At 37.0% G+C, this 16,822-nt stretch overlaps 1 protein-coding gene across 1 annotated transcript; it reads left to right on the forward strand.

The window, feature by feature from the left end:
- Positions 1-2,351: 2,351 nt before the first annotated feature.
- LOC139591352 (prostatic acid phosphatase-like) lies at positions 2,352-16,251 on the forward strand. Its single transcript, XM_071429912.1, has 10 exons — positions 2,352-2,465; positions 3,812-3,907; positions 6,438-6,524; positions 7,149-7,301; positions 9,441-9,539; positions 10,635-10,730; positions 13,176-13,308; positions 14,554-14,636; positions 15,514-15,620; positions 16,095-16,251. The coding sequence occupies exons 1-10, from the start codon at positions 2,352-2,354 to the stop codon at positions 16,249-16,251; spliced, it is 1,125 nt and encodes a 374-aa protein (XP_071286013.1).
- Positions 16,252-16,822: the final 571 nt, after the last annotated feature.

Genomic DNA, 16,822 nt, shown 5'->3' on the forward strand with positions numbered 1-16,822 from the left:
CAGCATGGAAGGATTCTTTATATTGTAATTTGGGGGTAGAGGGCAAAATTTTGTTCTCTGGATTAATAAGCTTTCAAATAATATACTAGCATTTAAACCATGAAACAATTTTAAAGCACTGGAGCATTATTAATGAGCATTTGCATTCCCTCAACAATGTCAAAGATCCAGCAGCTTCAGATATCACAGTACAGAACACAACACAAAGCTGTACTTTTACTTGCTTAGTAATATTATGTTTATCATGATCCCATAAATATTTCATCAGGTTTATTGGTAAGATAAAGGCATGTGATCTACACCTCATATATCGTCCTTTGTACTCCCAAGGAAGTGAGAGAGGTACAGTTATTACCTTTATCATTATCTTCTCCTCTTCCACCTTCAGCTGCTGCTTTAACACAGGCTGCAAGCATATTACAGAAGCAGTAACCTTGATTTTGGAACAGCTAGAGTTCACACACCTCTCACCATGGCACCGCACACTGTTTCGTTCTCCCTCTGTGACCTTCAACAGGAACAGAATTAATCAACATGGTGTGCTTAAAAACAATTCCAGCCCTTTACATGTCTCTTCTCACAGAATTAGAAACATCAAGATCAGATCAAAGGAAGTAAGTATCAGCTTTAACACAAATATTTTTTCACATTTTGTTAATATTTTTACACCAATATTTACACTAGTATTTTGTTATCCTCAAAGTAAGAGTAATTTTACCTTCCTAGTTACAGAGGTCTCACGTAAAGTGTGAGACAATGGATGCTTGAAAAGATTAAAGTTAAATCTTTCTGCTCCTGTTGTAGACCTGCAGTCCCTCCTAAACATGAATACAGTATATGAATAACCTGACTGGAGTCTTGGGAATCTGAGAACTTGCCTGTTTTTTCTGAGCTGGTCTATTTAAAAAATCTTGTCTTGCAGAGCAGTGTATTTTAGGAGTAGTGTCTGATGCCATGTTTTCTAGAAACAGCAAAACAAAGACTTTTCAGAGAAATTTTTGAGGTATGACATATACAGGGTATGAATAACTTCAACCTGTTGACCCATATCCCCCCAGGTGCCTCCAAATTAAGAAAAAAATGGCGTTTTCTTTCTCAATAAATGTGAGTAACTCCCCACCACATTTTTCTATTTATTTTCTATTCTATTTCTCTTTAAATTGTCAGAGATAAAAGCAGAAATGAAAGTGTGACATCTGGATGTTTCACAGAGGAATATCTTTAGCTCTTACAGATGTGAAAGATACAACATTGTTTCCTCAGGATGGAGAACAGATCCCCTTAGAGAAGTCTATATCTAATAATCAAAAGAAAAGTTTTGTTTTGTGTCTTAAACTAGTTTGGGATTATATAACCTTTTTGGGTAGCAACATGATAATTTTTTTCAGTAATTTCTTTTAAATTCTTACAGAGAGCTTTTGCTGACTAAGAAATCACCCTCAATTTTAACATACTAACAGGACTTGAATGAACTGAACATAAATCAGTAACTTGCAACATCAATCCTGTCTCTTGCAATGGTGTCTCTGAAACAGATTTTTTTCTTTTTTAAAATATACTGGGGAAATGACAGAAATAACTCTTGATATATGCACACTATAACAATGAGAGTGTGTGCAGCAAGAGAGATCTGAAAATTTAAAATTTAACTAACTGTATGAAATTCTGGGGGAAAATTCCAGAAAATACTGTCATATGCTTTGCCACTAGAGACAGAGTCAATCTACTAAAGAGATTAAAAGTTCATTCATATATCTTTATTTTTTTGCAATGAATTCAGGATCATTCCTGTTCCTTTGCAACAAAACCTTCTGTTGCTTATTCCTCCTACAAATCACAGCCAAATCCCAGGAAAATCCAGAGAGACTTTATAAAAAGACATTTGTTAGCACTGCTCCTTCTAGTACAAAGTGTTCAGAGAAGACTGTGAGCATTAGGAATGCAGATGGTTTAATAGCCCTTTTGCATACAGTAAGATTAAGATACCCACAGCATTTTCATATTTGGGAAGGCTGACTGACCCATACTAAATCCTAGTTAAATAACAGAAGGCAACCTCCAGCTCTTTACATTCACCTGCCTTGCCAGGGGCAGGAATTAGAGAGCTCAAAGATTTCACTCCATGCAATACATGAGACACAGAAATTGAGAACAAGTGAGAAATGCACTTTTCATTTCATGAGTTCCCTGAAAAGCACTAACCCTAGAAGAGGACAGAGAGGCAACTTCACAGCTCACTCTCAGATTTCACTAAGCATGACTGACTCCACCCCTCTTAGCCATATATCTACTATATCACCACATCCAGCCAGGGACCTTGGTGTGCAAAATAGCTGAAAGCTCCCCTCAGGATGAGAGGAAGGCGACTAGTCTGTGGAATTTGGAGTCTGTGTTTCCTGTTCTGTCTTTTCTGCATCTTTCTTCATCAAACAACAGCTAAAAGAAAACTGAAGTTTGTGTCCCTAGTAAGTATGGCCAAATGAAATTTGTTCAAAACCTGTCACTTACTACTCTTCTTGTACTCTAGGGTAGAGGGGAGGGGGCACCTTTTCAAATATTTAAATGTTTCCTCCGTATTCAAAATTCATTATTGTATTGTCCAAAAAAACAATCTTAATTTTGAATAAGATTTTATAATTTTGTCTCCTTTGTGCACTCCTACATGAACTTACTTTTTGGATGGATATAGAATGCTTATTTTATAGAACTAAGTGAAAAATAACACAGGATTCTGTTTTAAATGTAAAAGAGGATTTCATAAATACCAACTAAATACCAACTGTGCAAAAACCCTCTTTCCTATGGAAAAGTTTCCACTTTTCCAGTGGTTTCAATGGACTAAGATACAAAGTAAATTTCAGTATGTGAAACTCAAACAAGTGTACAATGGCGTTGAACAAGCAACACAGAAACCAGTGCTTTGAAGTTAATGCTATTTGCAATGGTTATGATGTACCATTTATTTTCTGGAAGCCTGAATCTTACTCTGAACATCACACACACAAACAAATAATTATTTTTTTTTTCTTGCAGGTTTTGATTTAATTTCTCCCTGCTTGGATTAAGAAATTTTTTTTTAAAATCTTACAATTTTAGAATCATATGGCAAATATCTACAGGAATTATTCTGCAAAGCATATGAAGCAGAGAATTCATCATATGAATGAAAAAATCCAATGTAACTTATAAATACATCTTTTACCTGAAGTGAAATTTCAAAACAGGTTCAATGTTTTCAGAGCAACAGTTTAGCCTGTATTTATATATTAGATAACACTTCTATCACCTCTTGTGATGAAAAAGCCAACATATGACTTTTTAAGGCTAACTTCTGCCAAGTAAGAGAACTTCACAGGAGGCAGCCACAGAACTGTTACTTCCAGTAATAGTTTTGGTTTTTTCCTTTTGAATCCCAATTTAGTCATACCAAAATACTAATGCTCAAATATCTCTGAAAAAATACTAACATGCTTCTGTTTGTTTTCTGTTTATTTAATATTATGGTCTATACCTTCTAAAATACATAAGATCTCTTTAAAATATAATAGGGTATCCTGTAGTTTTTATAACTTGTAAAAATTCATTTGAGCTAATTTATTCTCAAATGCCAAAAAAGAACCAGTTATGTTTGTCTAAATAAATTAAACAGGAAATGTAGCTATCTAAATTTAAGGCAAGAACCATTAATATACTTAGCATCTGTCAGATACAGTACTCGCTGTCATAGCATATTCCTTGTGACTACACTAATTAGTAATAATCACCACAAAAAATACCAGTAACACAAAAGCAATTTCATCTCTTTTATCAGGTATTTCGCCATGGTGATCATACCCCACAGGAGTTTTTCCCAACTGATAAGCATAAAGAAATTGCAAGACAACAGGGATATGGCCAACTTACCAAGGTGAGTTTGTTTACCTGGGCAAAGAACTGAAATATTGAAAGAGTTTGTGTCGATATTTGGGGGTTGGAACTTTGCTTTCACTTAGAGAAAGCCCTTATTAAGTTGCTACTTAAGGACAGCCAACTTATGAACAAACTACAGCAACATCACTCACTAATTTTGAAGGAAACTGAGTCAGCCTGTTCTGATCCAGTGTCACCATATGTTGAGCTTTTTGATTGCAGACCAGGATCTTCTGGGAGGAGCCAGGCACTGATGACCACCTCAGTTCACCTGAGACCATACAGGAAGATTTAACCATCAGTAGCAGAAGGTGATGGAAGTGCTGACAGACACAACCCTCCCTCAATCTCTGTTGAATAGAAGTGCTTCCTTACTCACAAACTGTTAAGTTCAGTACAAGCAGAAACTTTTCTTATGCTATGCCCAAGAAAGTTGATTTAAAACTCAACTGGTTTAGTGCAGGCATTTTTGGAATCAGCTGTTTCCACAAATGTGCCACAGATATACAGTAACTGTGCTGCTGAACCAGAAGCAGCACAGATTCTGTATCTGACAGATGTTGTGCCTGCCTTGACTGTAACTTCTAGAAGCTGCCACCTCTTACAAATGGAGCCACAGGTGAACTGTACTATCAGACTGTAAGGCAATATTTGGACATTGGGTGTTTTTTCCCCTCCCACTGGCAGGACCACTATGTCTGTGTGCTTGTGCCTCATTCCTTTTTCCCCAAGATATGTTATTTGGATTGAAAAAGCTGCCAGTTATTTGCCCAGCACTCAGAACCAGGCAGTCTCCCTGAAGTAGCTGAGAAGTGCCAGAAGTCTGGTTGCCCCAGACAAATGGCTACAGTGCATGTGGAGGCAGACCTGAGGTGTGTCTCTCTGCTAGGGACACACACCTTATGTCCAATGCATCTCTCTCCTAAAAGAACTTGCCAGGTCACCAAAATCAGAATAGAACAAACTGCCTGAGGGGTTCCTCTTCCCCACTGTTCTTAGGAGGCAAAACTGGTCTCCAAAGCAAATCAGGCCTGTTTCTGCTCATGTCACTCCCTTGAAGAAACAGGAGTAACAGAGCAGCTTCCCGACTCAGCTGTGATTCAATCATTCCATATAAACACTATGCAAGTTCAGCAATCCATGCCAGCTTGCTCCAAGGCATAGAAGACTTCAAGACCCAGGAGTCAGGGCTTAACAACATGAACATGCATATTAGGCAAGTTGGGGCAGAAGCCTAAACCACACATATAGCCTAGGAAACTGGATGCACAATTCCAGCAAGAGGTGATCACATGCACACACAGTGGGTCCTGAGTAACTCCTAGCTGACTTGGCTTTGAGCAGGAGGTTGGACTAGAGACTTCCTGAGGCCCCTTTCAGCCTGAATTATCCTCTGATCCCACAACTTAGAAAATTGCTTTAGGAAGCAATGAGTACTGTACTTGAGATCCCAGTGTACAGTAATGATTACATGAGCTAAGTGGAAAATATTTAAATTTAGGCCAGTACAAGTAAAAAGATGACAATATAGACTATTACAGGGACACTGTGTATGATTGTGGCGGAGTCAACACCCCAGGGGTGTTTAAGGAAAGAGTGGATGGTACCTAATTCCATGGTCTAGTTGACCTGGGAGCGTTAGGTAATAGGTTGGACTCAGTGATCTCAGAGGTCATTTTCAACCTAACTGATTTTGTGATTCAGTGATTCATGTGTTCACAAAATTATGTTGGTAGGTTGAAAGATGCTCAGCTAAGAGCTACTAAAATGTTGGGACTGGAAAAATTTTGCTTTGAGGGTAGAGAATTGTCATCAGTTTCATTTAACACAGAGATAAAGTGATTTGATTCCATTTTATGGATTATTGTTTAACTGTGAATAAGATCTGTGATGGTGAATGTTATTCAAAAGTGTAACAAGATTCAGTGACTGAAAGTTGGGAACATAATCAGGCAAGAATCAAAAATCAAATGCTTCAGACTGTTGATAATAATTAACTATTGCAGAAAAAGGCCCAAAGACTTGGAGGACTTTTACCTCAAAACTTCTATTCTGAAAAACTAGATCTTGCCCAGGCTAAAACTCTAGCCCCCATAAGGAATAGAGCATCTGGTGATGCTCTATGGGATTCATATCCTGGATGTGTCTCCATGGACAGGTGGCTGCTCGGTCTGCACTCCCAGTTAATCATCTCTGAGACAGCAATAGAGTAGAAAGTAGACAGATGGTGTTGGAACATCTCTATGCCTGCTTTAAGTCTCACTAGCTCAGATAAACATACACATAGCTTTCCACAGAGCAAAATACAAAACTGCATCCACCAGGAGTCATAGCTAACATTATCCAACACCATACATGCAGCAACTTCACTACTTTTTGCTCATGTCTTCTTTCCTAATTCAATTTGAAAAAGAAAAAAAAAGTCTTTATTAAATTAATATCAAATATTATTGCATTATTTTTTGGTTGTATGAATGGATACATAGCACATTTCTTTAGCCTCTCATGCTCTTGTGTTACTTCTACAGCTTGGCATACAACAACAGTATGAGCTTGGCCAGTACCTGCGGAGGAGATACTCTCACTTCCTGAGCATTGTATACAAGCAGTGTGAGGCAAGTACTGGATCTGGGCAGGAAGATGTTTTTCATGGTTGTTAATGGGACTTCCTGGATGCATAAGAGTCTAAACCTGGTGCAGTTGAAGAAAATTTAATACCAATTGAAGTCAATGTCATTCCAAATATCCAAAGTATCCCTGAAACTGTAGTTCAGCTTTTATCCTGATGGCTACATGAAAACCACAAAAAATTCTTTTTAGGCTGCACATCAGGTTCAGCTCCCTCACTGCTGTATGGCAGAGCATCTATGTCAAATACCTCCAATGCTACACTTCCACATGGGATGCAGATACAACTCAGTTTTCATCTAGATTCCAGCTTTTCAGTGCACATACAATGTGCCCAAGCCTAGAGGGTCAAACAGAGTCAATCTCAAGCTGTCTACCAGGATTTCTAAGATGTTACCCTGCTGCAGCTCAGTTGTCCAGCAAAATTTTATTCCAGCTGCAGTCTTTCTCCTTCCTCCTTCTTTCTCATAGTCTTCCTTCATGTCACTCCATTTTAATGACAACTTCCCCAGTACCAGCCCCTTTTTTTCCTACAAAGACAATAAAGTAAACCTAATGAAAGAAATTACCATCCAAAATGTTTCTTTTTCTTTTTTTTTTTCTTCCTTCAGATTTATGTTCAAAGCACTGACTGTGATCACACACTTATGAGTGCTCAGGCAAGTCTTGCTGGACTGTACCCTCCAACACAGGATCAGATTTGGAACCCCAAAATCCTTTGGCAGCCAATTCCAGTTCACACAATGCCACTGCCACAGGATAATGTGAGTATAAACTAGGGGCATCTACTTTCCCTTGATCATTAATAAAGTACATAGGACATGAGATGAAGGTGCAGCAAAAAGTGCATGTTAGAGGCAATAAAAACATCGTTACAAGCATTTTGCAGAAATGCTTAATAAGCTGATTAGAAGTGTTGGCAAGTATTTCCACAGGAATGGACTTGCATATCAGAGACATGATCTTGACAAAAGAGAAAGAAAAATGGGAGTCCTGGGTATAGAGAAAAAGAGTTCATTTATAAGGTAAATCACTGTAAAAGTAGATAATTTCTAAATTTAATGCAAACATTATTTTCTTTGTGTGACAAGAGAAAACATACTTAATCTCACTAGTGCTTCAGAATTGCTTAGCCCACAGCCAATGGAAAAGACAAAAGAATCATTCTGGGACTTACATTATGGTAAGAATTGAGTTACAGGATTGTTTTTCATGCACTTTGCAGGTCAGTGCATGTACTCCAAGGACTGGTGAGAAAAGTTAAAGGGGAAAGGAAGGAGGACTCAGACCTTTAAGCACAAATTCATAGAGCAATATATTAATTCATCTCCCTTCCTCAGCTCCTCGCTTTGGAGTTGTAAGGAATCCTGTGGATAGCAGCTCTGTAGCTTGCATATACTTGTCCTAGAGGGCAAAGCTGTGCAGCTGGCTGGAGCTGGAACCTCCTGTGTATGGAAAATCTATGATAAAAAGTTAAGATCAGGAGTGTGCAGCCTGAGTCCCAGTTTGTGAGAGCAGGTTTGCACTTGTGATGCAAGATAAATTGTGTGGGCTTTACAAGTCTAATTAGCATAGTCTGTGATGATAAGGAAATCACGTCAGAGAGGTCATGGAGCAATGCTTCTCACCTCAGGGTGATGAGAGCATGAAGATGGAAGGTATGGAGAAATGTCTTCCTCTTCACACACACAGCCAGACACAGTCAGGAGCTGCTTCTGACACTGTCACAGGCGGGGATATCCCAGCAGAGAGACAAGAATACCCGGCCAGTATCAACACAAAAGGCAAACTCAGCAAGCAGGTGCTGCACCTCATTCACATCTAGGGGAGCAAGGAAGTTTATTCAAACAAATCATAAAGTCATGGACACATGCACAGTTTTCATACTTTTTTCAACTATTTGTGTTTTAACTTTATTTATCCTTACTGCATATACAGGCTAAACCTGAGACCACATGTATCCTACAGCACAAAACAAGTGCCCATCATTTATTGGTGAAATCATGCCTGTTCATGAACCTATGGCTATAATTCACAAATACCTTCCTATCTTGTGGAATGCATAGACTGTATTTCTAAAAAGATTGAGGAACTGCTGTGAAGCATTCCAAGCTAATTATCCCTTCAAATCTCTCAAGTTCTTTTCAAAGTTCTTTTAATATTGGGACTATATAGATGGAGCTACATTACTGGGAAAAAGACAAAAAAGCACATTAGGAAAAAGCACTAATATTATCAGTGTCAAATTTTAATTTTTGTTTAAAATTTAGCACAGAAAATGAAAGTTAACTCAATTTAGCTAACATATATAAATACATACAAATGAAATAAGTTTTTAAGATATTCCAGCCATATGTAACCTTCATATAGCTTAGATTAATGAAAGACAGAACTGAGTTACAGAAAGTTCACAAGTTTCTACAATTTAGCTGAACTAAATGAAGCTGTGTTAAATAGACTCAATACAGTTGAGTATGCACAAAGAATCCTATTGCAGTCCAGCTGCTGCTTTGTAATTTGTTGTAAAAATGTGATGGTGTGTTTAAAGAAAGATTGAACACAATGAATGGAATCATCCCTGGAGAAGCTAAGAACAAAGGAGTTCATGAGGGCTTGTCTTAGTCTTCTGTCAAAGGATGAATTTCATCTTGTGTAAATGAATCCTTTAACTTTGAACTACTGCAGCTATTACTCCTCTGAACATTTAAAGATTATTTTGTGTGTAGTCATCAGTATGACTCCTAGAGTCCTGAAGATGAATATCCTTGAAACTACGTTCCCAAATTATTTTTCAGCTTGTCCTAACTAGTGCAGCAAATCAGAACAGCAATTCTGCAAGGGTATATTGAATTGCAGAACAAGATGCACCTTGCCTAACTAGGATTTTGCAATTTTCTTTCCAGTTGCTATACCTACCTTTCTCACACTGCCCAAAATACAAGGAGCTTCTGAAAGAAACCTTTGCAACAAGGGATTTCCAAAGGCAATTCAAGCACTACAAGGTGAAGTATTCTCAGTTCTGGAAATCCAGTTAAAACGTACCACTTCTTCAACATTATCTAACACATAGGTTTTAAAACAACAGTTAATATGCTCCCTTCAGATCTCTGATCTTCAGAGTGGGTGTAGACAACATACCCAAAAAACAATTACAACATTACAGATCCAGCTGGACTGGGCTATTCCCAGCAATTGAAAATGGCAAGTCACAGAAAAGATAAATTATTGACCTACTTGCAAAAACTTAGTTTCTAGGGGACTAGACAAAACAAAAACTCAGATAAAATCAATGTCAATGCCTCTCAAATTATTCCAATACCTCTCTCTGTTTACTCCCATGTGAAGCAACTCCTCTGACATCTCTGTCTATATAAGTCTGTGGGTTCAGATTCATTTTCTCAGCTCAATTCCTCAGAATTTCTATAACAGTGTCAGTGTTTTTCTCAAGTACTTATTCATGTTTCCCACCCAAAATCTTAATTTAGGTGTTCCCTTATGTTTTGTGCCTGTCTTCATATAGTATCCTTTCCTTTCTTTCTCCATCATCAAAACCTTTGCATGACTATATAACCACATGTTTATTCTGCTGCAACCTTCTACTTCACATGTGTATTCAAAAGGACACTATGAATCTCACCTGTTTTTCTATTATCTCTCACCACTGACCTCAATCATCCATTTGTGGCTCTGCATCTGGGTATTATATGCAAGTAAATCACAATTCCCATTTTATCAAATTTACATCATACCTCTCCTTCTCCTGAGTACCAGTATCAGAATAATTCTTTCTATCACACTTCCTTTAAGCATTTCTTGGATTTCTGCCAGACTTCTTCATATATCTGCATTCCTTCTACTTCCTTCTAAACATTTTCACCGGGCATAAACAATCACCATACTTCAAATCTGAGCTAAAATCACCAACCTTGTCTAAATGAATAGGCCAAATTCTCTTGCATCTAGGCAGTGTTTCATTGCTTAAGTGCAAAGTGCAAAGACTGTCTTCTTTCTAAAAATTCCTATGTACTACGACAGTGTGTAGAAATCATGTAAAAATGCCCTCAGTACTACAAGTTTGGATTTTTTTTGTATTCCAGCAATTTCTGAAGTTTTTAGCCACTCATACAGGATATCCAGTGAAGAAGTTGACTAGTGAAAGGATTTGGAAGCTCTCTGACACTTTACAATATGAGGTAAATAGAATCATAGAATCATTTAGGTTGGAAAAGACCCTTGAGATCTCTGATTCCAATAGAAATTCCTACATTTTCTTACACCTGATATTTTTATTTGGTTTATTTTTTTATTGTAAGACATAAAAAGATCATAAATCAGTGCTTCAAATTTTTTTAAACATCGACTACTTGCATCTTCTTTCCCAGAAACCCCCACCTAATGTCAAACTTACAATTGAAAATCCTGTAAACTCTCTAGGTGTAAGGCTGCTGTGTGTCATCCACCACTGTAAGGAACACAATCTAGTGGACTTTCACATTCAAGATCCAGCCACTGACTGGAGAATATGGAGAATTAGGCAGAAGAATATCTTTGGATAAAATTGTCTTGCAACTCCCCCAGACCCCACTAGGAGATACACAGGGATAAAAATATGTTGCTGGCAAAGAAACATAAGCATCCTTCCACAAAAAATTTATGCAAATTGTATAAGCAAGAGAAACCATTATTTGTACATGGCCAATAGTGGATAGAGTATTTTCAGAAATTAAACAGCCATTGGAATGACACAAAGTTGTACAAGTTTGGGAGCTTGTCCCAGTCTTAAACAAAAATTAAAATTTGACAAAGCAAAGGGACCAGGCATATCATGAAAGATTGTGGATTTTATAACAAAAGGGGTATTGTGGTGCCAAACTGGCATGGGTATCTGGAATTCCACATGGGTATCTGGATTTCCTCAGTTCGGAAATGTCATGATTTGAAAAAATCCTAACTGCCTTTAATTTAGCAAGAAGTCCCACTTCAAAGTCTAGACTTACCCCAGCTGACACAAAATTGCAGAGTGTTGTGTTAAAAAAGTTATTTTTGAAGGCAGCTTTTGCTACACTTTCATGCATAACTATTTCTTAACAAATATTAATGATAAATTGGTTGTCAGTACTGGGATATTAATGAGGGAGTTTTAAGGTGGATTTCAGAAGCAACATGTAATATTTTACAGGGTGTGATACGAATGAGTTTACCTTCATTCCTTCAGTTTTTGCGAAAGTCCAACTTCGATCAAAGCAGACTTGAATAGAATGTCAGCCAGGGCCTTAAGTTAAATGAAATGTTAACATGTTGGGACATCTCACTGTAATTTCAGTGAGGTCACCCTTCCATGTTTTCCAAATGCAGGACCTCGACTTTCTATTTCAGTAGTTAAATCATACCGAGAATCTATGTCACCAGACAAATCTGGAAAACTCACAGCTCGCATAAAGAATCTAGCTAAACACTGGAATAAAAAATAAATAAATTGTTCTTCTCCTTCTAGTGTTACATTTGATGAGCCTTGGCATTTGATACTACTGACTGAGGACTCTGAGGGTATTAATTAAAGGCATCTGCCATAAAAACCTCTCTCATTTTTCAAGCATACAGAGAGAGAGTGCTTACACAGTTTTTAAATACAATTCATGAAACCACAGTAGCACACATCTCTCTGCATTTGTTATTTTCAGCTAAGTGTTATTTGACTTTCAGGTAACTTGGAGACTGATGTGTTTGCTTGCCTACAGACTGTCTTAAATAGCATGCAACCATCCAATTCTTTCCTCAAGGCATAAATCACACTTATTAAAAGAGAAATGGATAACATTGAGGTCTGAGCTGGTTTAACCTAGCACATTCTATTGTTTTCTTGTTTAAACAAACCCTTAAAGTAGTTGACATTTTCCTTTGAGCTCGCTTGTTACAAGAACAGTCCTTTAGGTAAGCTCAGTCCAAAGGTTACATCGCTCTACAGAAAAATTACCAACCTTGTTTAAACAGGAATTCAGGGTACTGCAAACCAGGAGTGTTGTGCATGTCTTCCCTTCTCACAGTTGTGATCACTAATATACCTTGGACTGCATCCCCAAGGAAAGACTAATCCATTCCACTTCAGCTTGAGGACTGTGGTAGTATCCAATAGACCATAATAGGTACAAATTTAATTTATATCTCATCCTCATATATCTACCCCATACTTCAGTACATCCATACTACAGCTATACATTGATCTCTGTATTCCTCTTACACCTGAGAGCTACCAGCCCTTAAAAGCCTGATATTTATATAGGATTTGTTTCAGTAAAAATACATCCCAGCACATGACTGGAAAAATCATATAGTGATTTTTTTAACCTGACATTATAAAAAATGCCAGTTGCTTTTTGCATAATTTTAGTATTATTAATAAAGATTCCTCTTCTTGTTGAAAACTGCCCTTCAAATTTCTTTCAAGCACTATGATGCTATAAATAGGAATGCTACAGCTGTCTAAATGCAAAACACAGTCATCATTTTATTACAATGAGAAAATGTTACAGGAGTGAAACATTTGGAATTTGTTCAGAGAAGTATTTTTTGCCAGAATAAATAACAGTTAGCAGTAGGAATCGGTAGGAAAATCACCATGTTTTCTTTCTTCACTGTAGGACATTAACAATTACACTTTACCTGTTTGGGCTACTCATGGTGTCAGGACCAAGCTGATAAAGCTGTCAGAATTGTTATTGCAGGCGGAATTTGGGTTCCACAAACAAATACAAAAATCACGTTTGCAGGGAGGTAAGCTGAATTCTTACCCCTTTTAAAACCAAAAGTAGGATGGGAAAGAATAAAGGGTATATGACAAACAATGCTGCTGATTCTATGGTAGAATGGTGAAAGATACCATTGTGGGGATATTGGTGGACAGCACTGAAATATTTTGATTAATGGGGAGGGAGATGGTGAGCATATGAATCATGACTATCCTAATCTAACATTGTAATTGAGGTATCATTTAGATTACACTGTGTAAGAAATTCAATATAACATACAGATTCTTGTTGAATTGAATCAAGCCTGAACTTAGCATAAGCCACGTGTAACTTAATTAAAAAATATTATTTGTAAGAATGGTGACTCTGTTACCTAACATCTTCATATTCCACTGCTGAGAGTCCTAACATGAGATTACTAAACTGCTTTTACTTTACTCTGCTCAGAAAACAGTGACTAAAATTTGAAAGTATTTTATACCTTTTTTATCACTCATTCTCCTCCATTCATCCACTGTCATATTTTGAGCCTCCTTTTTGTTTTATATGGGCAGTGTGCAGGCAGGATCTGTGAGCTAAGAAGACAAATGAACAAATAACATGAATTAACTTGTTGCATTTTTCAAAGCTCCAACTTGCAAAACTTGGCACAAAGTTCAAACCTCTGCCCTTGCTTTACTAACAATTGCTATTAAAAATGTGCCAGAAGCTAAAGACTAATTCTGTCTAATTTCCTAGTTGGTACAGTTCTACTTTAAGGATTTTAACTTGTTGACGTGCCAACCTTATATTAACATACTAGAGAAGCCATTGATTTAAATCTAGTAGTTTGTCTTACAGTTTTTCAGCAGTTAACACTAACAAAATGCAGACAACCACACAATTTATAAAGCCCCAGAGTCAAGAGGATATGCTCTTTTTTTTCCTCTGGAAAGCTGGAAATCACTCAAGCTACACAGACAACAGGGTAGCATTCATTACTGTGCTCTTCTTGCACTGTTCTGCTGGCACAAAGTAACTGTGAATGCACTGTTTGAAGCTGTTGAGGCTATTAGGGATCCCCAAAACATTTTACACAGAAGTAAAACAGGCCCACTGTTCATTTGAAAGATACTGTCACTATTAATCAAGGCACTCTGCACAAATTACCAGTTGAGTCAATTGAATAAATCTGGTGCACTTAGTGATGGATTGCTGAAATGGCAGCAGTCGATACAGATGTTAACACAAGCATCTCTTTCATTGTCACTGCTTCCCCATTTTCTTTCAGGTATTCTTTTAAAAACTATTCTAAAGCATATCTTAGATGCTAGAAAGCCTTCATACCATCAAAAAATGGTTATGTATTCCACGGTGAGTGCTTTCTGTTTCTCTTGTGTTTCCTTTCTGCAGTTATTAAATGCAGTGAAAGCCATGAAATTTTATTTCCTTCATCAAATACAGCTACAAGCATTTTTTTATTTGGTTAACCTTAAATGTCCTCAGATTTAAAAAAAAATTTAATGAACAGATGCTGCTTTGAAACCTGAAGCATTCCACTTTCTACTGAATGTCATGGTTTTTTTCATTGTAATAATGTTTTGATTGAGCAGGGAGCTGGAAAAATCATGCCTCATGTTTTATTAAACCTGGATCACAAAGTTAATTTAAAACAAAATCTCCTTCTTCCTGCATCTTTTTCAAGTGCATATGAGGAAAAAAAGAAAAAAATTAAGTTACAGTTATTTTATCAGGCCTTATGAAGGCAGTTACTCAATTGTGATCTTATATTTTTGTTTAGAATGTACAAATGCTGTCATTGGAGGAGGAAATTTTTGGATTGCTCTCACTAAAAAGCTCCTGTTTCTAAACCGCATTTATATCATGACCTACTGGGTATATATCAGCTAAAGAGCTTACTGATCTGATCTCAAATACTGTATATTTAACCAGCAAAACCACTAGTTCTTTTTAAAAGAAGTTTTAACAGCTCCTATTAAATATGCAAGAGCTGCAAGGGACTAAGACTTCTTAAATATTTACATATATGTATACTTTATACATGCAGGACTTCAGTTTATATAGCCATAAAAGGACAATGTTTGCTCAACAGTGCAGAGGGCAAGTACTAATGAGGCCCTAATAAGGTTAATGTTGAGTGGACAGATAATGTGTGGGAAATATTGTTAAATAATAGGTTCATGCAATCATTTTCAACAGACCTTTAATTAAAGGTTTCCTCTGTTTGCAGCATGCAACCACCATTGCTGCCTTACAGATGGCACTCAATGTCTTCAATGGGAAATTGCCTCCTCACAGTGCCTGCCATTTTTTTGAACTTTACCAGGAAAAAAATGGGCAAGTATCTGCAAGCTATGCTGCTAATATGTACTTTTTCTTAAAAGGAATTTTCTGATACCCAAGACTAATTAAACCGGTTACCTGAGGTTCACTATTCAGGGAAATATTACACATTGATTTTAATTATTGTAATTGCATTCATTTTAGTAGTCAGTAGCAAAATAAGCCTGAAAACCATATATATCTATATCTGTATATATATCTTACACTTATGAAAAGTTTTACTCCATCCTTTTTATCTATTTCACTCCTTAGCAAAGACAGCAAACTACATGCAAATTGGTGTTGACACCCTGTTGCTTAATAAGTTCTCTTCACAGTATTACTTATATTAGTAAACCATAAACATATTAGCAACCAGACAAATAAGCTGGCTAAAAGTTTACCCCCAGGTACAATAACTGCAGCATGGAAAGGCTGTGTGGTTTTGCACAGCTAACTTTATTTTGACTCCTCTGTGTTTTGAAACAGGCAATACACCATAGAAATGTACTACAGGAACAACTCTTCGAGGGAGCCTCACCCCCTCACTCTCCCTGGCTGCAAATTTCACTGTCCCCTGGAGAGATTTACTCATCTGGTCTCTCCCATCCTCATACCCTATTGGACAAGAGAATGTAGAATGTAGGATATCAAAAGAGGTAAGCTAAGTGCTTTGGACACATGTACCCAAAAATAAAGTCAGGATTTCATCTTGAGCCAACAGCTCATTTGAAGTGACAATCATTTTCATAAGGGTCTGCTCTAAAATGAAAAATATGCAGATTCAGGAAAAGAGATTTGTAACCATGGCTGTCATTTCTCCTCCATCAATACATTTACCTATTCCAGACCAACTTTCTGGTGAAATAAAATCAAAGCTGATCTGACTTTAGAGTTCTGTTTTTCATGTGGGTTTTTTTGCTTTGTTTTGGTTTAGTACAGTCAAAAAGACCTTCAGTTACTGAAGAAGTACATGTAAATGCACTGACTTACAATAGTCACCTTTTCCTCTCTAACTGCAGAGTATTTGTCCAAGCTGATTAACAACAGTCAACATTAGGCATTCTCTTGATTTTAGCAGTCATTCAGAGATCAAAACAGATGAATATTGAATAGTACACCAGATTGGTACTTACCAGAATGTCAAAAGTATACAAACACACATTGGTATACTAATTCATTTCCTCATAGCTTGTCTACATCACCATATTAGGATG

This window comes from Agelaius tricolor, unplaced genomic scaffold, assembly GCF_023055355.1.
Source record: "Agelaius tricolor isolate 1412-34295 unplaced genomic scaffold, bAgeTri1.0.p SCAF_6, whole genome shotgun sequence".
Classification (NCBI taxonomy): Eukaryota; Metazoa; Chordata; class Aves; order Passeriformes; family Icteridae; genus Agelaius; species Agelaius tricolor.